Here is a 22,333-nt window from a genome sequence, read left to right as displayed (position 1 = left end):
ACCTTTCATCTTAGAATCAATACTGTGTATTGGTTCCAAGGCAGAAAAGTCGTAAGGGCTAGGCCATGGCGGTAGGTGATTTTCTTGGAGTCACACAGATGTCTGAGGCCAGATTTGAATCCAGGACCTCCCATCTTGGTCTAGCTCTCAATTCCACTGAGCCACCCAGCTACCTCACTCCATTCATTTAACATTTATTTATCATATCAATCAGCGCTATCAATGATAGCACAATAAGTACTGTGCTAAATACCAAGGAAAATATTAAACATGGACTCTGAACTCAAGGCATTTTAAATGCCTTGAGAAAAGAAAATATAAATGTGAAAAGCTTTTTTAAAAAATGAATAAATGGTGACATATTGATAGTATTATGGATACACAGCACTAAAAAGTCCCTTAGAGGCCACCTAGTCCTATCCGTACCATCACAGGTTAGAAGACATTAACAATGTTCTCCTTCCTCCTCTCCCTCATTTAGGTAACTAGATTCCCCACCAGCTTCCTAGAAGCCTGCTTTACCTACTTTCTTACTTTACTTTGGCTTTTTTATTATCCCCCCAACAAATGGTTTTTCAGTCTCAACTTGAAGACCTTTAATGATCAGGAACTCACTACCACCACAGTCCACTTGTTCCATTCTTGAACTCCTTAATTGTTAGGATATTTTTTTCTTATATGAAGCTAAAATTTGCCTCTTTTCAAATTCTACCCAATTCTGCCCTCAGTGATGAAAAAAAAAAGATAAATCCTAATATTTGAGGATAGGTTATAACCCCTTATATTTTTCCTTCTCTTTCTTTCCCTAAACATCCCTAAACTAATTATAATAATAAAACAGCTCCTAATTTTTCAGATGTATTTATTGTTGTTGTTGTTGTTGTTTAGTCATGTCTGTCTCTTTTTGAGACCCCATTTGGGGTTTTCATGGCAAAGATATTGGAGTGGTTCACCATTTTCTTCTTTAGCCCAACTTACATTTGAGGAAACTAAGGCAAATAAGGCTAAGTGTCTGCAGCCAGATATGAACTTAAGACTTCTTGACTCCAGGGCTAGTACTCTATCCATTTTGCTACCTAGCTGCCATGGATGCATTTATACATACATACATATGTGTCTTCCACCTTGCCTCTTTACCTTAAAGACCACCCGACCTTTCCATTGGCCCTAATGATGAACCTTCCTAGATGTGTTGTCTCCCCTAATTACAGAAATTGTCTTGCTTTTCTAAGTACTTAGTTTAACAAATTCCATTCCATATATATAAACTATTTCTAGTTTTAGTACTCTTGAGACTGTTCACAGAATAACTTCATGTACATCTCAAAGAAGGGATGGCTTTTGGACTTAGCCATTGATTTAAAACAATTAATTAAGAGCCAAGGTAAATCATGCAGATGCTAAGAGTTCAAAAGAAGGAAAGATGACTGTGGGTTGGAGAGGTAGGTTGCATAGTGGTGGATGGGATGGGTAGGGCTTAGAAGAGGAAAGAGTGTTATGGGCAAGGAATATAGAATGAACAAAAGAATAGTTGATTGGACTAGCCAGGGCAAAGCAAAAGCTTCCTGCCACTATTGTAGTCATAGTTTCTTCACTCAGAAAAATGAAGAAGTTAGATTAGATACCTAAGAACACCATGAGGCCTATAAGATCCTTACATCTCTAATGCTCCATGATTCTGTTAGGGAATAGTAGAAGATAAAATTGGAGAGGAAGATCTGTTCCCATTTTTGTGGAGGAACTTGGAATATCAGACTGTAGTTAATATAATAGAGAGTTTCTTTGTTTTTGAAGAAGTGAAATTGTATTCTAAGAAAATTAATCCAGTGGTACTCGGGATAGCCTGAAAAGTCTAGGTTGGGAGGCTAATGGTCTTGAGTCATAATTGAGTCATAATGTGATAATCCAGGTATGAGTCTGAATTGATGAAATGGCAAAAGGAATGGAAAGGAAGTTACCAATTTGAGAAACATCCCCAACAAAGAATTGATGGGACTCAATGGCCTGTTGGCTATGGAAGGAGAAGGAAGGGTCAAGAGATTCTATTGAAAGAAATAGACATATGCACTCCCAGGCATCCTTGTGCCTCTCCCTACTATATTTAACACCACTTCCATTTTTCCTGCTTGGCAGCAAAAATTAGATGAGAGGGCAAAGGAAATCCAGAATATTACTATACACCAAAAATATCTTTAAGATGCCCCAAAGTGGTTTGATTTATTAGAGGGGAAATAGTACTTTGGATCCAGCCACCTCTCTGAAATTCATGTTGGCCAAGTCCAAGGAATAGCAGCTTCCTTGTCCCCTTTTCTCTGGGATCCCAGCTCCAGACCATTGCCAGATCCCTTCAAAGGGTCAGGCTCCCTCTTATTACCACACCCCTACTCCGCTTTCTAGATTGCTAGCTGAGAAGAAACAGGAACTATTAGACCAAGCTAATAAGCTTCGGACTGGGCTGTTTAAGATTGATGAAACTCGGCAGAAGGTACAAGTGATGTCATTGGAGCTGGAGGAGGCCAAGCAAAAGGTGGCAGAGTTCCAGAAACAGTGTGAAGAATACCTGGTTATCATTGTACAGCAGAAGCGAGAAGCTGATGAGCAACAAAAGGTTTGGAATCCTTGCCTCTGCCCCCGCTCCTGCCCTTCCATTTCAGCTCCGTGCAGCCGCCCAATGCAATAGAGCTATCTACTTCACTAGTAACTACAGAGATAAGTAAGACATGGTCTCAGCCCCTGTAAATAATTAATCATATTAAAATCAATATTATAAGTGCATAAGAGAGGAATAGAGTACAATAAGAGTCCAGTGAAGGGAAGTATTGCTTTTGGTTGAAGAGGTCTTATACCTGGGGAGTCCTGACCAAAAGAAACACTATTTCCTTGAGCATCCATCAGATCCTTAGGGCTATTAGGCCTCACGTCTTGATTCGTTTTCAGGAATTTGTAATATGGATGACTTGGCCTATAAGAGGAACCATTCCTTGGGGCATGGGCCTGGTTTCAATGGTCCTTGCAGGAGGCTGGTGTGATAATTAGATTAAGTCTACACTGCCCATCCTCTCTCTCTTCTTAAATGTAAATAAACTTCCATAAAAGTCAATTTTGACTTGAGATTATTCTTAATTGAGGATAGATAATAGTTCAATCCTCTGGCGACCATCTTTTAATATATTGAACCCATAAAACTCCTTTTTCCCCCTTACACTGGTAAAGTTAGGTGAGGGGAACCATCAAATTGCGCTATATGATGGAGAATCCCCTATTTGTCTGCCTCTCGGGCCTCCAAGGACCCTTGTACCTTTTAAAATTCACAAAGTTGCCTGAATACTTTCATCTTGGGGTGGAATCTTAATTCCATCCCCTCTGGGATACCCCAGGAAAGAACAAATACAAAGAGGCAAGCTATTCCATATGCCTGTGTCCATAGAAGAGGCTAGGTGGGAAACAGGGCAATTCCTTCTTTGTTGCACATTTTCTCAAATTCTTTGCCCACCTAACTCCCTTAGCAGCTTGGAGAAGAGGGCAGAACCAAGACCCAACTTGTTTTTTCTCCACCCCTAGGCTGTGACAGCCAATAGTGAGAAGATCGCAGTGGAGGAAGTCAAATGCCAAGCACTGGCAGATAATGCCCAAAAGGACCTGGAGGAGGCCTTGCCTGCCCTGGAGGAGGCCATGAGGGTATCCAGGAGTGTGTTTGGGAGGGGAAGAAACTTGGGGGTAGAGTGAGGGAAAAGGTGGCTGTTGTTATACTACCTATTAAAGTCCTTAGCAGCATTCTAGTTTAAGTCCGAGTCTAGTCCGAGGTGAGTACAAGTGGTGAAGCCCCCAGCTAGGTACCACCCAATAAACTGACTCCTGCCTGCTGAGCTGACCATTACCTCTTAGGCTCTAGAATCACTGAACAAGAAGGATATAGGAGAGATCAAGTCATATGGCCGGCCACCCGGCCCAGTGGAAACAGTGATGCAGGCTGTTATGATCCTTCGTGGAAATGAACCCACCTGGGCAGAGGCCAAAAGACAATTAGGTAAGGGGGAAGATCAAAGGTGACTGCATGGTTTGGAGTATGGGTTGCTTGAGTAAGAGAGAGTCAGCTAGTATTTATTCATTACCTACTATGTGCCAGGCATAGGATTTTTAGTTTAGTATTTTTTTAAATCTTTACCTTCTATCTTTGAATCAATACTGTATATTGGTTCCAAGACAGAAGAGCAGTAAGGGCTAGGCAATGGGAGGTAAGTGACTTGTCCAGGTCATAGATGTGTCAGGCATGGGAGACAACTATACTAAGAACCATGTATGAACAAACTACGTATAGGATAAATTAGAGATAATCAATAGATAAAAGGCCCTAGGATTAAGGGGAACCAGGACGTGAAGAAATCAGGGAAGATAGAAAGCAGAAATTATGAAGATGAGAGTTCTAGGCAAAGGGACAATCAGTGAAAATGGAGCATCTTGTACCAGGAAATAGCAAGGAGATCAGCGCTACTGGATTGAAGAGTATGTAGAAGGAAATAAGGTATAAGAAGACGGGAAAGGTGGGAGCAGCTAGGTGGCTCAGTTGATAGAGAACCAGGTCTAGAGATGAGAGGAACTGCGGTCAAGTTTGGCCTCAGACATTTCCTAGTTTTTTGACCCTGGGCAAGTCACTTAACCCCAATTGCCTAGCTTTACTGCTCTTCTGCCTTGGAACCCAGACTTAGAATCAATTCTAAGACATGCAGTAAAACTTATTTTAAAAAGAATATGAAAAGGGAAGAGGAGGAGGCCAGATTATGGAATGCTTTAAAAGCCAAATAAAAGGTTTTATATTTGATCCTAGGGGTAATAAGGAGCCACTAGAATTGATTGAATAGGGAGGTGACATGAACATGGTGCTTTAGGAAACTCAATTTGATATCTGAATAGAAGATGGACAATAGTGGGGAGAGAGAGGCAGAGAGATCAAACACCAAGCTATTGGAGTAGTTGAGGTGTGAGATGATGAGGGCCTGTACCAGGGTGATGGCAATGTCAGAGGAGAGAAGGGGGCATATGGGAGAGATATATCAAAAGTTGAAAGTATGAGACTCTGCAACTGATTAGATATGAGGCTGAGGTAAGGGAGAGAAGAACGCCAAGAGAGAGTGATAGATACTACCTCTTTGGGTCTGATTCCAGGGCAAAGATCACCATATCCAGGTTGTGGTGGGAAGGGGAAGGAGGGATGCATTGGACCAGATCCTCTGGCCAAGATTCCTCCATCATCATCTCAAAGGGGAACAGAACTTCATCAAGTCGCTGATCCATTTTGACAAAGACAACATCTCAGATAAAGTGCTGAAGAAGATTGGGGCATTTTGTGCCCAGCCTGACTTTCAGCCTGACATCATTGGCCGAGTCTCCCTTGCTGCCAAATCTCTCTGCATGTGGGTCCGGGCCATGGAGGTAAAGTCAGGGCTGAAGAAGAAAGGGGGAAAAAAGGAAAGCTCTAGGGGAAGAAAGTAAAGGAAAGGGTTGGGGAAAGGGAGAATTGGGAGAAGAGAAGACAGGAGAAAAAGAGGAATGAGGAATTAGGTGGGTAAGCAGGTATGTAGGTTCCACAATCTCTGATTGCTTCCTTCAGCTGTATGGGCGTCTATATCGGGTGGTGGAGCCTAAGAGGGCACGAATGAATGCTGCCCTGAGCCAGCTACGGGAGAAGCAAGCAGCACTGGCTGAAGCCCAGGAAAAGCTTCGAGAGGTCAGAATTTCTCTCCAGCTCTCCTTCACCTTACCCCATAAAGTCTCTTTCTCTGCCCCTTTACCCCCATTTACATCATAGCCTATTGCCCTCTATTCCTGCCTCTGCCCACACAACCCCTGTGTGGATCCATCTCTGATCAAGGCTGCCCCCAGGGGCCTGAGCATTAGATGCTAAGGAAAGACTAGAAGGCATCTTCATTGGTGGATTTCCAGGAATCAGTTCAGGAGTTACATGTGGGTAACCCAATCATAATCAGAATTGCATCAAAATGTGAACATGAGAGCTACAAATCTCCTCAGAGGTTATTTACATTTAATTAGGAGACTCTTAACCAATCCTGACAGATACCTCTTCCTGACAAATAGAGAGCAAGGAATGATTGGAGCTGGCAAGGACCTTAGACATCATATAGTACAACTCATTTTATAAATGAGGAAATCAAAGCCCAAAGTAAAGTGATTTGCCAGAGGCCACATGGCTCTTTGTGGGCTTGGCACTTCTGACTCCAACTTTGGTGCTCTTGGGAGGATGCCACGCTGAAGTGGCTTATTTATCCAGTTCCTCATATCTATCCTTTCCTATCCCAGATGCCAGGACTCCTGGGAACATAATGGTCTCCACTGGTATTCTGTCTCTACTTATGAACTCAACTGAGCCTTTTGGGTAAAAATGAAAAGAAGAGATGAGGGGCAGCTAGGTGGTTTAGTAGACAGAGAGCCAGGCCTGGAGACAGAAGGTCCTAGGTTCAGATCACAGTATTGATTTCAAGATTTAAAAAGAAAAAATTATGTGTGTCTCCTAAGGCCCTGTTTCCTGGGCCCCCTTCCTTTTTCTCCCTGTACAGTCTTGGTCATTTCATCAGCTCTCATGAGTTTAATTACCTCTATGAAAATGATTCATACATCTATGGATCCAATCCCAGTCTCCATCCTGCATGTTAGTCCCACATTATTAGCTGCCTATTGGACATTTCAAACTGGATATCCCGAAGGCATCTCAAACTCAACATATCCAAAACAGAACTCACTAGCTTCCCTTTCCCCCCACAAAAAAATTACTACTCTCTCAAACTTTCCTGCTACTGTTGAACCACTTATCCAATCTCCCAGGTTTGTGACCTCAGTCACTCACTTTCCCTCTCCCCACCTATCCAGTCAAGTAGCAAATTTTTTTTCTCTCTAGTTCCATAAACATTTCACATTTAAGCCCTTCTCTTTATTCACATAATCACCACCTTAGTTTAAGCCCTCATCACAATTGCTTCCTTGATCTCCCTGCCTCATTTGTCCACTAAGCTTACCAAACTGATTTGCCCTAAGCGTAGCTCTGATCATTTCATTCCTACTAAGTAAATCCCGGTAAATATCCATTGCCTCTAGGATCAAATAAAAAATCCTCCATTTAGATTTCAACCTGACCCCAGCCTGTTTTCAGCTTCATCATACATTAATTCTTAATATAACATAAATCCTTCCAGCATTTTGAGATCCAAACTGACCTTGACATCCTCACAGATGATAGTCTGTCTTTCTCATGCCTTTTCTTTTCTTCTTTTTTTAAACCCTTATCTTCTATCGTAGAATCAATACTAAGTGTTAGTTCCAAGGCAGAAAAGTGGGAAGGGGCTGGGCCATTGAAGTTAAGTGACTTGCCCAGGGTCACACAACTCCTACATATCTGAGGATAGATTTGAACCCTGGATCTCCTCCCGTCTTCTAGGACTGGCTCTCTACCTACTGAGCCACCTAGCTGCCCTGCCTATGCCTTTTCACTGACTGTCTCCCGTACTTGGAATGCAGCACTCCTTTCTCACATGTTCCTCACAGAATCCCTCTCTTCCTTCAAAACACAGCACAAACACCACTCTCTACAAGAAGCCTTTCCTGATATCCCCCTAATTGTTACCTTCCTCCTTTTCTAAATACCTTCTATTTAGAAACTTGAGGTCACTAAGTAACCTAATGGATAGAGTGACTGGGCCTGGAGTCAGGAAGATCTCAATGCAAATCCAGCCTCAGAATATGGGTCCCTGGGCAAATCAGCTGACCTCTATTGGTCTCTGTTTCCTCACCTGTAACAACATGGGGATAAGAAGAGCACCTACCTCACAGGGTTGTGAAGATCAAATGAGATAATATCTGTAAAGAGCTTAGTATAGTGCTTGGCACATAGTAGGTGCTACATAAATGCTCGTTTCCTTTCCCTTCTCCTTAATTACTTTATATTTATTTATTTTTATATTCCATCATATACTTAGGTATTCAGAATGTGATATAAAATAGAATATAAGTTCCTTAAGACCTAGAAATGTTTGTATATTAATTTATAACTCCACTGCCTGTTACACTGTCTGGAAAATGATGTTTGTTGATTGACCTAATGAACTCAAGGCTACAAATTACAATTCAACTTGGCAAAGAACTTCAAAAGACTATAGACTGTGGTTGTATTGACAGAGGCTTCTTTCTTTAAAATTAATCCTCCCCATCCTCACCCCCCACTAAAAAAAGAAAAGACTGTTGGGGGGATTTGGAATCATATTTTATCTCAACATGGCTCTTGTTTGGATTCTGCCATGCCACAGATAGATAATGTGACGCAGCTACCTCTCCTCTTCCCCTCCCCTAGGTGGCCGAAAAACTGGAGATGCTAAAGAAACAATATGATGAAAAATTGGCCCAGAAGGAAGAACTAAGGAAGAAGTCAGAGGAGATGGAGTTGAAACTGGAGCGGGCTGGGATGCTGGTGTCTGGGCTGGCAGGAGAGAAAGCCCGATGGGAAGAAACTGTGCAGGTGAGAAGGCAGACAAGAGGGAAGGCAGACAGGATAGGCAGCCTTCCTCCTCTTCCCTACTCAGTGGTCACAGGGCTTCCCACCTTGCCAGATGGAGCTTCAAACTCAGGAGAAACCTTGAGTTAGGGTCAGCAAATGGGAGTAGGGAGAGTCCTCGTCTCCTTCAGGTTAAGAGTCATGGATGAGAACACTTTTATAACTTTAAAAAGCTGCCTTAGGTTTGCCCTAAGAACATTCCATGTACACAATATTCTAGATTGAATGCTAAAATGAATAGAAAAATGGGCATCCCATTCAATGTAATTCAGTTCAACAAACCCTTATTAGACACCCACTCTTTTGCAAAGCACTTGATTCTATAGCTACAAAGATGAAAAATTATATAATCCTTGCTTTAAACCTAATGGAGGGGATAAGGGACACTCGAGTAAATGTGATATAAATATATCATAAGTTCCTTAAGAGCTAGAAATGTTTGTTTTTGCTTTTTGTACTCATAGTGCCTAACTCAGCAATGGGCACACAGTAGGAGCTTAATAAATGTTGAGGTGTGGGGCAGGTAGGTGGCTCAGTGGATAGAGAGCCAGGCCTGGAAATGGGAAATCCCAAGTTTAAATCTGGCCTCAGACACTTCCTAGCTAGGTGACCCTAAGCAAGTCACTTAATCCCCATTGCTAAGTCCTTGCCACTCTTTTGCTTTAGAATCAATACATAGCATTGATTCTACAATGGAAGGTAAGGGTTTAAAAGAATAAAAAATAAATTCTGAGGTTTATGGGTTGTTCACCCTGCTCACCTACCTTTAGTGTCCACCTCTCACCCAACTCTCATCTGTGAAAGAAGCTACAGCATGCACAACAGCCATATCTAGGTAAATCCATCTTGACAGACAGGCTAAAGCATATAACTAATAAGCTTCAAACCTATCTGTGAGTTAGGGAGTATCAACCCCAGACATGTGAAGACCTTCCCTTGCGAAACAGGCAGATGAGAACAATTTGTTCCAATGTCCTGGCTGCAGCAAGAACTATGGAATGCTTAGATCTTGGTTAGACCTCAAAAATGCCACAGTCATCTACTGCACTCTGAGGCTTCACCAATTGTCCTGACTTTTGTCTTGCCATTGGATTTCAATGACTAGAAGAGAATGAGGCTGATGACTTTGTGCAGCTCTGCCTCACTTAAATCCAATTCATATACAAGTCAAGACATCACCCTTGATGTCATTGGTCCTCTTTGAAAATGAAGGACAAACAACCATAAATGCTTATTAAAGTAGAAGAGTAGAAAAACTCTATTAATGCAGAACATTGTGGCCTGGTGCTGAGTGAAATACCAAGTTCAGACAAAACTTGATGTATGCCCTCAAGGAGCTTACAATATAATACAGGAGGATAATAACAATAACTGTGATACACAGTATCATCTGACAAAAGAAATCCAAAGTGCATTAAGAAAATTTGAAAGGAAGGAGAACCCATTTTCTTTGCCTTTGGGGGACTTTCAGGCTAATAGGAAAGACAGCACTTTCAGAATATAAACATAAAAATAAAAATATGGAGGGGAACTTCTAAACTAGCATTGGTGAGTACTGTATACTGTGGATGAATAGTTTTGGATATAGGCTATAATTCACAAGGGTTTGAGAAGATAAGTTGGGTAAAACCTAAATAGTTATAATCTTTTATTTTCTTGTTCCTTTTGACTGCTTGGGGTAGGAAAATAAGATAGTCAACATTTTCTATAAACATTTTAAACATTTTAAAAAATAAGTTGGACTTGCAGAGGAGTCTTTCTGATAGAGAAAGTTTACAGAGGATAATGCTTTAATGCATTTATTTTACTTCCCCATGTCTACAAAGGGCCTTGAGGAAGACCTGGGCTACCTTGTAGGAGATTGTCTTTTGGCAGCTGCCTTCCTGTCATACATGGGTCCCTTCCTGACCAATTATCGTGATGAGATTGTTTCCCAAATCTGGGTCAGAAAGGTGAGCAGGGTGTTTTTTGTTTTTGTTTTTTTATTTAATGAAGATGGGAGATACGATCTTAAAGAAGAATGGGGAATATAAGAAAGCAAGAGAAGATTGTCAGGGGCTATGGATTTGGATTTGGTAACTCGCATTAGGGTCTCCCTTGCACAGATCCAAGAGCTGCAAGTTCCCTGCTCACCTCGATTTACCTTCGATGACTTCCTCGCCAACCCCACCCAGGTTCGGGACTGGAACATCCAAGGGTTGCCCTCTGATAACTTCTCCACTGAAAATGGCATTATTGTCACTCGTGGCAATAGGTAAAGGGGATTGGTGAGGTATGGAGGAGATCCAGAAGCCCTTTCAGGGCTAGATTCAACTCAGGTAAATTGAGCTGCCTTCTGACTGGCTTCTCCTTCTCCAGATGGGCACTGATGATTGATCCCCAAGGTCAGGCCCAGAAATGGATCAAAAACATGGAAGGCAGCAAGGTAGATGGATAGGGTCTGCTCATGTCCTTTCCCTCCTCAATTGGCCTCAACCATTTAAACCCTCTAAATCAGTGGTATCAAACTCAAATAGAAATGGAAAAATCACAAATTAACATCATCTGTGTTGTAATGTATTTTTATTGATTCTGTTGAATGTTTTTACATAAATAAATCCATTATATTTTAATCTGGTTTGGGAATTTGACATCTCTGCTCTAAATGAAATCACTTCCTACTTGACCATGCTCCCCTCTCTTTCCAATGGCTCAATACCTTAGCCTATCTTCTGCCTTTTAGATGGAGCACCTTTCCCTCACTGCTTCCTTTTCTTCAGGGCTTGAAGATCATTGACTTACAAATGACTGATTATCTTCGGATCCTGGAAGGGGCCATCAAAAACGGGATGCCAGTGCTCTTGCAAAATGTACAGGAATCCCTGGACCCCACGCTCTCTCCTGTCCTCAACAAGGCTGTCACCCGAATTGGTTAGGCCCAGAATGGGGGGTATAGTGGTGGTGTGGTTGGGACCAAGAGGGAGGAAAAGCTAATTTCCTTACTGTCTTCTATACTTAATTTTTATCTCTTCAGTTAGTTGTGGTTGGGGTTAGGGCCTGGATATGAGGCCTTGAGTGGGATTCTCTATCCTGTTTTTTTGGTTTGTGGACCATCAGGGAGTGAGTCTGTCACTTCCAGTGGAAACTGGGTAGTCATACAGCCCAGGCTTAACCTTGCTATGGGTTTAGGGGGCAGGCTGCTGATGCGCCTAGGAGATAAGGAGGTGGACTACAACCCTGATTTTCGCTTCTATATCACCACCAAACTGTCCAACCCTCACTACAGTCCAGAGACCTCAGCCAAAACTACCATTGTCAACTTTGCTGTCAAGGAACAGGTAAGGGGCCTAGAAGGTGTAGAAGGCAGTACCTTGACTGGGTTTTTGTTTGTTTGTTTGTTTGTTTGTTTTGGTTGGGGGGAGGTGAGTGGAAGACTAGAGAGACTGAAGAGAGATGAAATGTGGAATGGAGAGAGCCTATGGAGGAAGGGTTTTAATGTTCAGGTGGGATACCTACCCTGACTCTTTTGTGCCCCCAGGGCCTTGAAGCCCAGCTACTGGGCATTGTGGTAAGGAAAGAGAGACCTGAGCTTGAGGAGCAAAAGGATACATTGGTAATCAACATTGCTGCTGGCAAGAGGAAAATCAAAGAATTGGAGGATGAAATTCTCAGGTGAGACTCCCCAAACCATCCTGATACAGAGATGCTCCCCAGAAGGATAAATCTGACAAACTGCTGGAAACTCCAACTCCTCTCTGTTCCTTTCACTTATCTTCCTCTGTACAGTCCCTGCCTGGAGATTCTTACAAGAAGGTAGGTCTCATCAACTCTACAGTTAGGAGCTAGTTGGATGCTGCCTGTAAGAGAGCTAGTCATCCTGGGAGCTGCTGAAAGTCTGTAACAAAGGGAGACCAGTGGGGCCCAGAGGGCTAGACGGTCACCATCCAGCAGCCCCCTGACTGTTGTGAGAGCCCCTTCCCCCCTTGCCCTTTGACCTCCTTTGCAGGTTGCTGAATGAAGCCACTGGGTCTCTCCTGGATGATGTACAACTGGTCAACACCCTGCAGACCTCCAAGGTGACGGCCATTGAAGTGACTGAGCAGCTGGAGACCAGTGAGACTACTGAGATCAACATTGACACAGCCCGTGAGGTGAGCAAAGTGCCCATAGAGAAGTGGGAGAAAAGGCAGGAGGCCTGTAACTATTTGTCTGACCTTGGGCAAATAAATCTCTTCCCCTCTCTTAGACTCAATATTCCCATCTGTAAAATGTGAGGGTCTTTTCCAGCTTTAATGCTCTATGATTCTAGGGCTCCCTGGCTCACCTTCTGACTATTAGGATTATGTTTACCATCAATGTTTCCCCCCCATTTCTGTGCCTTCTCCTGTAGTGGCACTTTCCCCTCCCCACCTCATCTTCCTTTGTGACCCTGATACTTCTCCCTCTACAGGCTTATCGTCCCTGTGCCCAGCGTGCTTCTGTACTATTCTTTGTACTCAATGATATGGGTCGGATTGACCCAATGTACCAGTTCTCCTTGGACTCCTACATCAGCCTCTTCATCCTCAGCATTGATAAGAGTCACCGAAGCAACAAACTTGAGGACAGAATTGACTACCTTAATGAGTACCATACCTATGCTGTCTACAGGTCTGCTAGATTTCTCTACCGGACACTTGTTTTATTATTTACATATCCTATAAGCATATTCACTCCCCTAGATTGGGAATCAGGGGAACTGAGTTCTAAGACCCAACGCTTCCATTAGTCAGTGGAACAACTTTGGGCATATGTCCTCAGCTTTGAAATGAAGAGGCTGTCACCTTCAAAATTTTGTAATTTTGCTTGGACAAGTATTTATGTTGAACTCCTACCCATCTATCTATTATTTTTTTATCTTTTAAAATTTTTATTAATGGGAATTTACTTACAATTGTCTTAACTTCTCTTTCCCTTCCCTATATCATAGAAGGCATCATCCAGGAGACGTGTGTGTGTGTGTGTGTGTGTATTATGTCTTTCATGTTTCCATTTTTCAGTTTATTCTCTAGAGGTGAACATTCACAAACTATTCTGAGCATAATGTTCTTTTGTTTCTACTCATTTCACTGTTCACCATTCCTTGTAATTCTTTCCAAGTTTTTTAAAGAAATGTGCCTGCTCATCATTTTTTATGATACAGTAGTAGTCCATCACAACCATATAACACAAATTGTTTAGCCATTCCCCCAGTTGATGGAAATGGCCTCTATTTCCAATTATTTGCCACCACAAAGAGAGCTACTATAAATATTTTGGCACAGATAGATTTTTTTCTTTTCCTTGATCTCCTTGGGGAAAAGACCCAGGAATGGGTATTGTTGATCTAAGGGTATACACAGTTTAAAAATCTCTGAGGGTAATTCCAAATTGCTCCCCAAAATGGTTGGAGCCAGCTACACCAACAGTGTATTGTTTTTCCACTTCTTCTCCAACATTTTTTATTTTGCCCTTTTGTCATTTTATCCAGTCTGATGGGTGTGAGATGTTATCTAAAAATTGTTTTGGTTTTCATTTCTCTAATCAGTAGTGATTCAGAGCATTTTTTCTCCATCCAAAAATTGTCTGTTCTTTTGCCCATTCATCATTTGGGGGCTACCCACCTATTCCTATTTAGTCTTTTTTCTTCTCCACCCTCAACTTCAAATTTCTCTTCCTCTTATCCCATCTGATGTTGGCTTCCCTGTTTCCCCACAGGTACACCTCTCGGACCCTCTTTGAGCGTCACAAGTTGCTCTTCAGCTTTCAAATGTGTGCCAAAATCCTCGAAACTTCTGGGAAGCTCAACATGGATGAGTACAACTTTTTTCTACGAGGAGGTGTGGTGAGTATGGCAGACGTGTGGGGTCAGGCTAGGTGTATAGGATAAGAGATATGGTTAGGAAAATAGGGTCAGGGCTTTGGAGGCTGGACAAGGGGGAAAATGTCAGAGAGAAGTGGTACTGTGTATTGGTGAGCAAGAGAATTCTCTTAAGCCAGCAGCTACTGTGGCAGGAACTCTGGTACCCCATTTTTGTCATTGGAAGGTTGGGGTATACCTCTTTTCACTTACATCTTCTGTCTGCTTTAATCAGCCAGATGAGAAGTGGGGCTGGGAACTTAAGGACTCCCCTAGATGGAAAGTGGATAGAGCACTGAGCCTACAGTCAGGAAGACTCCTCTTCCTAAGTTCAAATCCAGCCCAAGATGACTCTGGTCAAATCATTTACCCCTGTTTGCCTCATTTTCCTCCTCTGTGAAATGAGCTAGAGAAGGAAATGGCAAACCTCTCCAGTATTTTTGTCAAGGTAACTTCTCAAATGGTTTATTAAGAGAAGAGTTGGATGCAACTGAAAAATAACTGCATATCTCTACACTGGCTAGCACCCTATTCATCTGCATAGTTTTTAGTTGGTAGCTTGTTGTAATGAAAAAAGTGCTAACCCTGGAAGTTCAAATCCTGTTACTTACAAGCTTTGTGACCCTAGACAAATCATTTAAGCTTGAGTTTCCTTATCAGCAAAAATGGAAATAATGCTACCTGTAGTACTTCCAAATAAGATTTTTGTGAAGTTCAAATGAGGTCACATGGACAAGGTGCTTTGTAAGCCTTAAAACACTATGTAAATGCATATGTGTGTGTGTGTGTGTAGGGAAGGGGTATGGGGTTTAGACTGGACTTGTGACCTCAGATTCTACCAAAGATCAGCCAACTCTCATAGTTTTAGAGCATTGTCTGTTAAACAATTTGTCAAAGGTCAAAAAGCCAGGACTTGCAACCAGATCTTCCAGGCTTTGAGCTCTCCATCTGCTTCTATGAAAGAAAGTCTCCCCTAAATGTCAGTTATTAGAATTGATTCAGTTCGGGGCAGCTAGGTGCCTCAGTGGATAGATCACTAGGCCTGGACTCAGGAGGACCTGGGTTCAAATGTGGCCTCAGACACTTCCTAATATGTGACCCTGGGCAAATCATTTAACCTCATTTGCCTAGCCCTTGCCTTTCTGTCTTGAAGTTGTTACTAGGATGGAAAGTAAAGTTTCTAAAAAATATGGATTCAGTTCAATTGGTCAAATAGTTAGTAACTAAGTGTCTACCAGTGATAACAAATACAAAAATGACAGTCTCTGCCTTTTTAAGGAACCTACCTTCAAAGCAGCCTACAGTCATGAGCAAGGCTGGAAGGCCCAGGAGAAAGCAAGAACCACCCTCAGATGACCACAAGAGGGTGTGTGGCCTTCTGCTGCTGAATTGGAACTGTTCTGTCTCCGCGTACCACTAGAGGGTTCTAGAATCCTATGTTCCTCAGCTAAAGAAGGGTTAACTCCTCTGGATTCTAGGGGAAGTTGTCTTAGCAGAATGCTGAGACCTTTCATCCCAGCCCTGAGAAATGATCTTGATCACTTTATCATTACTGCTTCTCTACAGTCTTCCTCCTTTTCCATTTTTTTCTCAGGTCTTGGATAGGGAAGGTCAGATGGACAATCCTTGCACCAGCTGGTTGGCTGATGCCAACTGGGACAACATCACTGAATTGGACAAACTGGCCAATTTCCATGGGCTCATGAATTCCTTTGAGCAGTACCCTCGTGACTGGAACCTGTGGTACACCAGCTCATCGCCTGAGAAGGCAATGCTTCCCAGTATGAGAACCATCACCTTGATTGTCTCCTCTTTTCATAGGACCCTTATTTCTTGTGTTTCTGGTCCCTAGTGCCCATATCAGTATTTCTGTTTCAGCTACTGCTCCGTTCTCACCCTCCTAATCTCTGCACTTCCCCCATCCCTCAGGTGAGTGGGAAAATGCCTGCAATGAAATGCAGAGGATGCTGATTGTTCGATCCCTGCGCCAAGACCGAGTGGCTTTCTGTGTTACATCTTTCATCGTCTCCAACCTAGGTTCTCGATTCATTGAGCCTCCTGTGTTAAACATGAAGTCGGTCAGTGATGTGATCTCTCTTCCCCTTTTCCTCTACCTGAATTAGATTCCATCTTGAGCTTGACCATTATCTGAAGCTCCATTTTCTATTCTGTGTAGGTCATGGAGGATTCAACACCACGTACACCACTCATCTTTATCCTATCCCCGGGTGTGGACCCCACTGGTGCTCTGCTACAGCTGGCAGAACAGATAGGCATGGGCCAGCGTTTCCATGCCCTATCTCTGGGGCAGGGCCAGGCTCCCATTGCTGCTCGGCTCATCCGTGATGGTGTACAACAGGGTCAGTGACATCCCATTATCTTCTAGTCATCCTTTGCCATCTCTTAGATTTCAGTCCCAATCTCTGGAATTCTTGAACCAGACCTAGTCCTTGCCTCTGTCATGCCCCAAATCATCTATAGTACCACTGGCAACCATAGACACTGCCCTCCCAGGCTAACTATTGGCCTAATGGGCCAAGTATTTTAACTTTACCAAGCAAGAAATATAGAACAAGAGGACCCACTAAAGAGAGATCTGAACCTGGCATCTGGTCTGCAGGGCACTGGGTGTTCCTGGCCAACTGCCACCTGTCACTTTCTTGGATGCCACAACTGGATAAGCTTGTGGAACAACTGCAGGTGGAGGAGCCACATTCAGCTTTTCGACTCTGGCTCAGTTCCAGCCCCCACCCTGACTTCCCCATCTCCATCCTGCAAGTCAGCATCAAGATGACCACGGAGCCACCCAAAGTATGTTTTGTGTGTATTGGAGGTGGTGAGGGACAGGGAGGAAAAGGGTCCAGTATTTACATGATTATCAACATTCTTTCCTTCCCAAAAGAATAAGCATAATTTTTCCTCTCCTCGATAGCTCATATAAATGAATGAATGAAAAGCATTTTTTAAAATGTTTTTTAAAACCCTTAACCTCTGTCTTAGAATCAATACCAATTATTGGTTTCAAGGCAGAAGAGCAGTAATGGCTAGACAATTGGGGTTAAGTGACTTGCCCAGGGTCACACAGCTAGGAAATATCAGAGGCCACATTTCAACGCAGGACCCTCTCTCTCTAGACCTAACTCTCAATCCACTGAGCCTCCTAGCTGCATAAAAAGTACTTATGAAGTATGTATGCTAAGCACTATACTAAGTTCTGGGGATAGAGATAGACAAAGCTAGACAGTCTCTTCTTCTCAACATCTCTTGACCCAATCTTTTTCCCATCTCCCAAGGGACTATGATTCCCAACATAACCCCGTTTATCTTAAGCATTGTCCATATTTTTTCCCTCTTGCCTTTTTAAAACTTTAGGCTCATTCTTCTGCTCCCTTCAATAGATTGGGTCCCCAGAAGGCAATTGCTTCCATGCCCAAAGAGTTAAACCCTGAGAGGTTTTTATTGTTGCCCACAAGCCCCCATCTGACATGCTTCTCCTCCCCAATATCAGTTAACCAGTTGTTATTAAATAGGTTTTACAAAGGGATATTTACTGAGTAGTTATATAGTGAGTACAAAATATCACAATAACAAAATCCCCTCCCCTCTCCAAACTAGGGGTACTTTTTCCCTTCTTACATGTCACCAAGGGATAGCTCTTGGACCTGGGAGTACTTTCTCCCTTCCCAAGTTCACTTCTAGATATAGCACAGCAGGTAAAAAAATCTCTCTTTTGCTCAACTGGGCTAGCTACCTTCTTGCAGAATGTGATATCTCAACATCTGGATCAGTCCTTTGCTGAAATGAGTCAAACACTCTTCAAAGCTGGGTCCTCACTAATCCCAGGGCCTGCTATTAATGACTGGTTGCTGAGAGAGCCTTGGATGGCTCTTTTGGCCTTTCCAAGTTCACACGATAATAACATGGCTCATTCTGTGTTCAGATACTCATTCACCTATGATCAGGAAAAATTGAACACAACAGAAACAGGTACCATGCCCTCAGGGACATATGGCACCTGTGTGGGGAGATAAGGCAGCTAGAGCTGCAGCTACCCCCACCCATCAGCTCTCTAGAAAGCTGCCAAGAAAAGAGTAAAGAAGCCAAAGAGAGGGGGCAAATTGGTCCTTTTGTATGACAGCTCAGTTCTGGCTCCATTAATTCTTATCTCTCAGAAGCCAATTAGAAAACTCCTAATCATCCCACACCGACCCCTCAATCACTCATGGCCAAAAAAAGGTTCACCGGTTGAAACTAGGTGCAGAAATATTATACATGCCCCATAAAACTCATCAGGAAGAGCAAATCTGCATAAGCTCCAAGGACTGAGTCCTCATAGGCTAGTCCCCTATTATACCTTAAAATATGGAGAAGTTTCTCCTCTATTAAAAATCTCTTCAATTAACTCCACTACCCTTTTTGGATACTATGGCAGGATTTTCTCCTCTTTGTTGCCAGACTCTTTAGAGTGTATGACATACAGAGGGAGAAGCATGGTTTTAGGAGAAAGAATGCTGAGCTATTTGGGTCAGAAGATCTGACTCAATCCCAGTGGCATTTTGACATAGGGCAAGTCACTTAGAAGAGAAGGGGGGAAAGAACAAAAAGGGGTTGTTTAACTTACAGATCACAAACCTTTTTTATCACCTTCTAAAAAGGGGACGAGGAAAATGGAAGGAATTATGAAATTAACAAAATATTACCATGACTATGAATATGATTAACTTACTTTTTAAAAAGAGGATAGTAGAATGGATTAGACAAAAGAATCCAAAAATATGCTGCTTACAAGAAACACACTTGAAACATAAAGATTCACATAAAGTTAAAATGAGAAACCATAGCAAAATCTATTATGCTTCAGTTAAACTTTTAAAAAAACAGTGTAGGGGGCAGCTGGGTAGCTCAGTGGAGTGAGAACCAGGCCTAGAGATGGGAGGTCCTAGGTTCAAATCTGGCCTCAGACACTTCCCAGCCGTGTGACCCTGGGCAAGTCACTTGACCCCCATTGCCTACCCTTACCACTCTTCTGCCTTGGAACCATTACACAGTATTGATTCTAAGGTGGAAGGTAAGGGTTTAATTAAAAAAAAAAACAAAAAAACAAAAAAACAGTATAGCAATCATGATTTCAGATAAAGCTGCAGCAAATATAGATATGATAAAAAAAAGATAAGCAGAGATTCTATGTTATTCAAATCAACAAACATTTATTATGTGCCAGTCACTATGCTAAGTGTTAGAATTATGCATAAATTGATTATCTGTGGAAAAACTAATCAACATCAACACTTAATATACAAATACTAAATAGTATAGTATCTAAATACATAAAGGAAAAGTTAATGCAATTGGAGAGAAAATAATAAAATTACAATAGTGCAAGACCTCAATGTACTCCTTTCAGCTATAGACACAGCTAAATAAGAAGTTTAGTATCTGAATAGAATGATTGAAAAATTAGCCATAAAGGATATTTCTGATGATTATTGAATGGAAATAGAAAAGAATTTCCTTATTTGTTAGTTATACCTTTGCGAAAATTGATCATACATTGGGGCATAAAGACTTCACCAAAATAGGTGGAGCTACAAAAATATTAAATGCATTATTTATTGATTATAATGCAATAAAAATCTTATTTAATGAAGAGTCCTTAGAGAAAGAATTTGAAAGTAATTGGAAGCTAATCAACAATTCTAAAGAACTAGTCAAAGAAGAAAGTATAGAAACAACAGAAAATTTCATGAAAGAAAATTAAAATAATAAGGCAACATGCCAAAATTTATGGGATGCAGCTAAAGAACTTCTGAAAGGAAAATGTTGACCTCTAAACAATTTCATCAACAAAAAAGAAACTAAATCTTTGAATTTGGCTTGCATCAAAAAAAGGTTAAATTATTATTCAAATAAAAAATCTCCAAATAAATATGAAATAGAAGTTATGGAACTTAAAGAAGGTATTAATAAAATTGGAAGCAAAAGAGCATTGAACTGATAAATAAAACTAGGAAACTTTTTTAATGAAACTAATAAAATGTATAAATGCTTAGCTAATCTGATTTTTAAAGAGAGAAGAAAAACAAATTGTTCATATGAAAATAGAAAATTGGAATTCAAAATAATTGAAGAGTAAATAAAGGAAATTTTTAAAAATTATTTTGTCCAGTTATATGCTAACAAGCTGATATCTTAGAAGAACCAGATAAATACTTATGAAAGTACAAAATACCTACATTAACAAAAGAAGAAATTAACTATTTGAGTAACCCAGTATCAGAAAAAAAAGTTGAATAAGCCATAAATGAGACCCAAAGGGAAAAATAAAAAACTCCAGAATCAGATGGATTTATAAGTGAATTATTTCAAACATTCAAAGAATTATTAATTCTAATATTACATAAACTCTTTGCAACAATAGCATATATCTATGATATAAATATGAAATACTAAACCAGGGAAAGATAAAACAGATAAAGAAAACTTTAGATACTTATCTGCAAATAACATTGATACAGAAATTTTAAGTAAAATATTAGTAAATCAGCTGCAACTGACTACAGTTTCTCTTCATTTAAGATAGATTATAGTCCTACTAATTAGACAAATATTAATTGGTCATGGGTAGTTGAAGTCAGTGTAATAAAAATTATGATACTACCTAAATTACTCAGTACATACAGTTAGAAAACAAAACAAAAGAGGAATAACTGAGTAAGAATTTTAAGGGTAATAATTTTTTTTTAAACCCTTACCTTCTGTCTTGGAGTCAATACTGTGTATTGGCTCCAAGGCAGAAGAGTGGTAAGGGTAGGCAATGGGGGTCAAGTGACTTGCCCAGGATCACACAGCTGGGAAGTATCTGAGGTCAGATTTGAACCTAGGACCTCCTGTCTCTAAGCCTGGTTCTCAATCCACTGAGCTACCCAGCTGCCCCCAGTAATAATAATTTTTTAAAACAATGATAAGAAGAAGGGAGTGGGGTGGAGCATCTATCAAAACCAGATCTTAAACTAAGCAGTAATCATTAAATCAATTTGGTACTGGTTAAAAAGAAAAAAAAAAAGATTGATCAGTGGAACATACTAGGCATACAAAACACAGAAGCAAATTAATGCAGTAGCATGTTTTTTGTTTTGTTTTTAGTCTTCAAAAAAAAAACCAAACAATAGCATAATGTTTGATAAATCCAAAGGTACCAGTTACTGGAATAAGGGCTCACAATATGACAAAAACTACAAGGAAAACTGGAAAGCATTTGGGTAGAATTAGGTATAGAAAAGCATCTCAAAATGTATAGCAATATAACTTCCAAATGGAGACATGACTTTTACATAAAAAATGGCATCATAAGAAAATTAGAAGAGCATAGAAGAAACTTGAATCTATGGTTAGAGAAAGGGTTTGCCGAAACAAGGGATAGAAACAATCATAGAAGATAAGATGGACAATTTTGATTACATGAAACTACAACATTCTTGCAGAAACAAAATTTATACAGTTAAGATCATAAGGATAATAGGTAGTCGAGAAAAGTATTTTCAGTAAGTTTCTTTGATAAATCCTATCCATGGGGAGATCGATGTGCTTGAATTAGTTCATTTATTTTTGAAAATCCGAAGATTTTATGATAAAGTGTTCTGAGTTCAATATTTTTAGGTAATTAATCTGAATAGCTTTCACAACTGAAAAAGATACCTCACAAAAAATTTAGGTCCAGATGAAGAAAGAAGTACTTTTTAGCTGTTTACTAAAAAATTCCACTAATTTTTCAACCCCATTCACTATCTATACAAAGATTTTTTTCATTGCTTATATATTTATTATTTATTATTTTTTTATTTTTTTATTTTTTTTTAACATTTATTAATATACATTTTTAACATGGTTACCTGATTAATGCTCCTCCTATCCCCTTCACC

At 40.8% G+C, this 22,333-nt stretch overlaps 1 protein-coding gene across 1 annotated transcript in view; it reads left to right on the top strand.

Annotated features, from left to right (window-relative positions):
• The window catches only part of DNAH2 (dynein axonemal heavy chain 2), a 152,805-nt gene that overhangs the window by 116,546 nt on the left and 13,926 nt on the right, over positions 1 to 22,333 (top strand). Inside the window, exons 59-77 of the mRNA XM_044672676.1 lie at positions 2,398 to 2,608; positions 3,562 to 3,678; positions 3,886 to 4,027; positions 5,261 to 5,430; positions 5,609 to 5,725; positions 8,357 to 8,521; positions 10,384 to 10,509; positions 10,663 to 10,811; positions 10,916 to 10,982; positions 11,317 to 11,467; positions 11,726 to 11,874; positions 12,075 to 12,208; positions 12,543 to 12,687; positions 12,987 to 13,186; positions 14,273 to 14,399; positions 16,009 to 16,195; positions 16,344 to 16,492; positions 16,591 to 16,774; positions 17,035 to 17,225. Coding sequence (XP_044528611.1) covers positions 2,398 to 2,608; positions 3,562 to 3,678; positions 3,886 to 4,027; positions 5,261 to 5,430; positions 5,609 to 5,725; positions 8,357 to 8,521; positions 10,384 to 10,509; positions 10,663 to 10,811; positions 10,916 to 10,982; positions 11,317 to 11,467; positions 11,726 to 11,874; positions 12,075 to 12,208; positions 12,543 to 12,687; positions 12,987 to 13,186; positions 14,273 to 14,399; positions 16,009 to 16,195; positions 16,344 to 16,492; positions 16,591 to 16,774; positions 17,035 to 17,225 — 2,881 coding nt within the window. The remainder of the gene's footprint in view (positions 1 to 2,397; positions 2,609 to 3,561; positions 3,679 to 3,885; positions 4,028 to 5,260; positions 5,431 to 5,608; positions 5,726 to 8,356; positions 8,522 to 10,383; positions 10,510 to 10,662; positions 10,812 to 10,915; positions 10,983 to 11,316; positions 11,468 to 11,725; positions 11,875 to 12,074; positions 12,209 to 12,542; positions 12,688 to 12,986; positions 13,187 to 14,272; positions 14,400 to 16,008; positions 16,196 to 16,343; positions 16,493 to 16,590; positions 16,775 to 17,034; positions 17,226 to 22,333) is intronic.

Source organism: Gracilinanus agilis, chromosome 4, assembly GCF_016433145.1.
Source record: "Gracilinanus agilis isolate LMUSP501 chromosome 4, AgileGrace, whole genome shotgun sequence".
In the NCBI taxonomy this organism is placed as follows: Eukaryota; Metazoa; Chordata; class Mammalia; order Didelphimorphia; family Didelphidae; genus Gracilinanus; species Gracilinanus agilis.
Note: the sequence above shows the minus strand (reverse complement) of the source record. Positions and strands in the feature narration are given on the sequence as shown.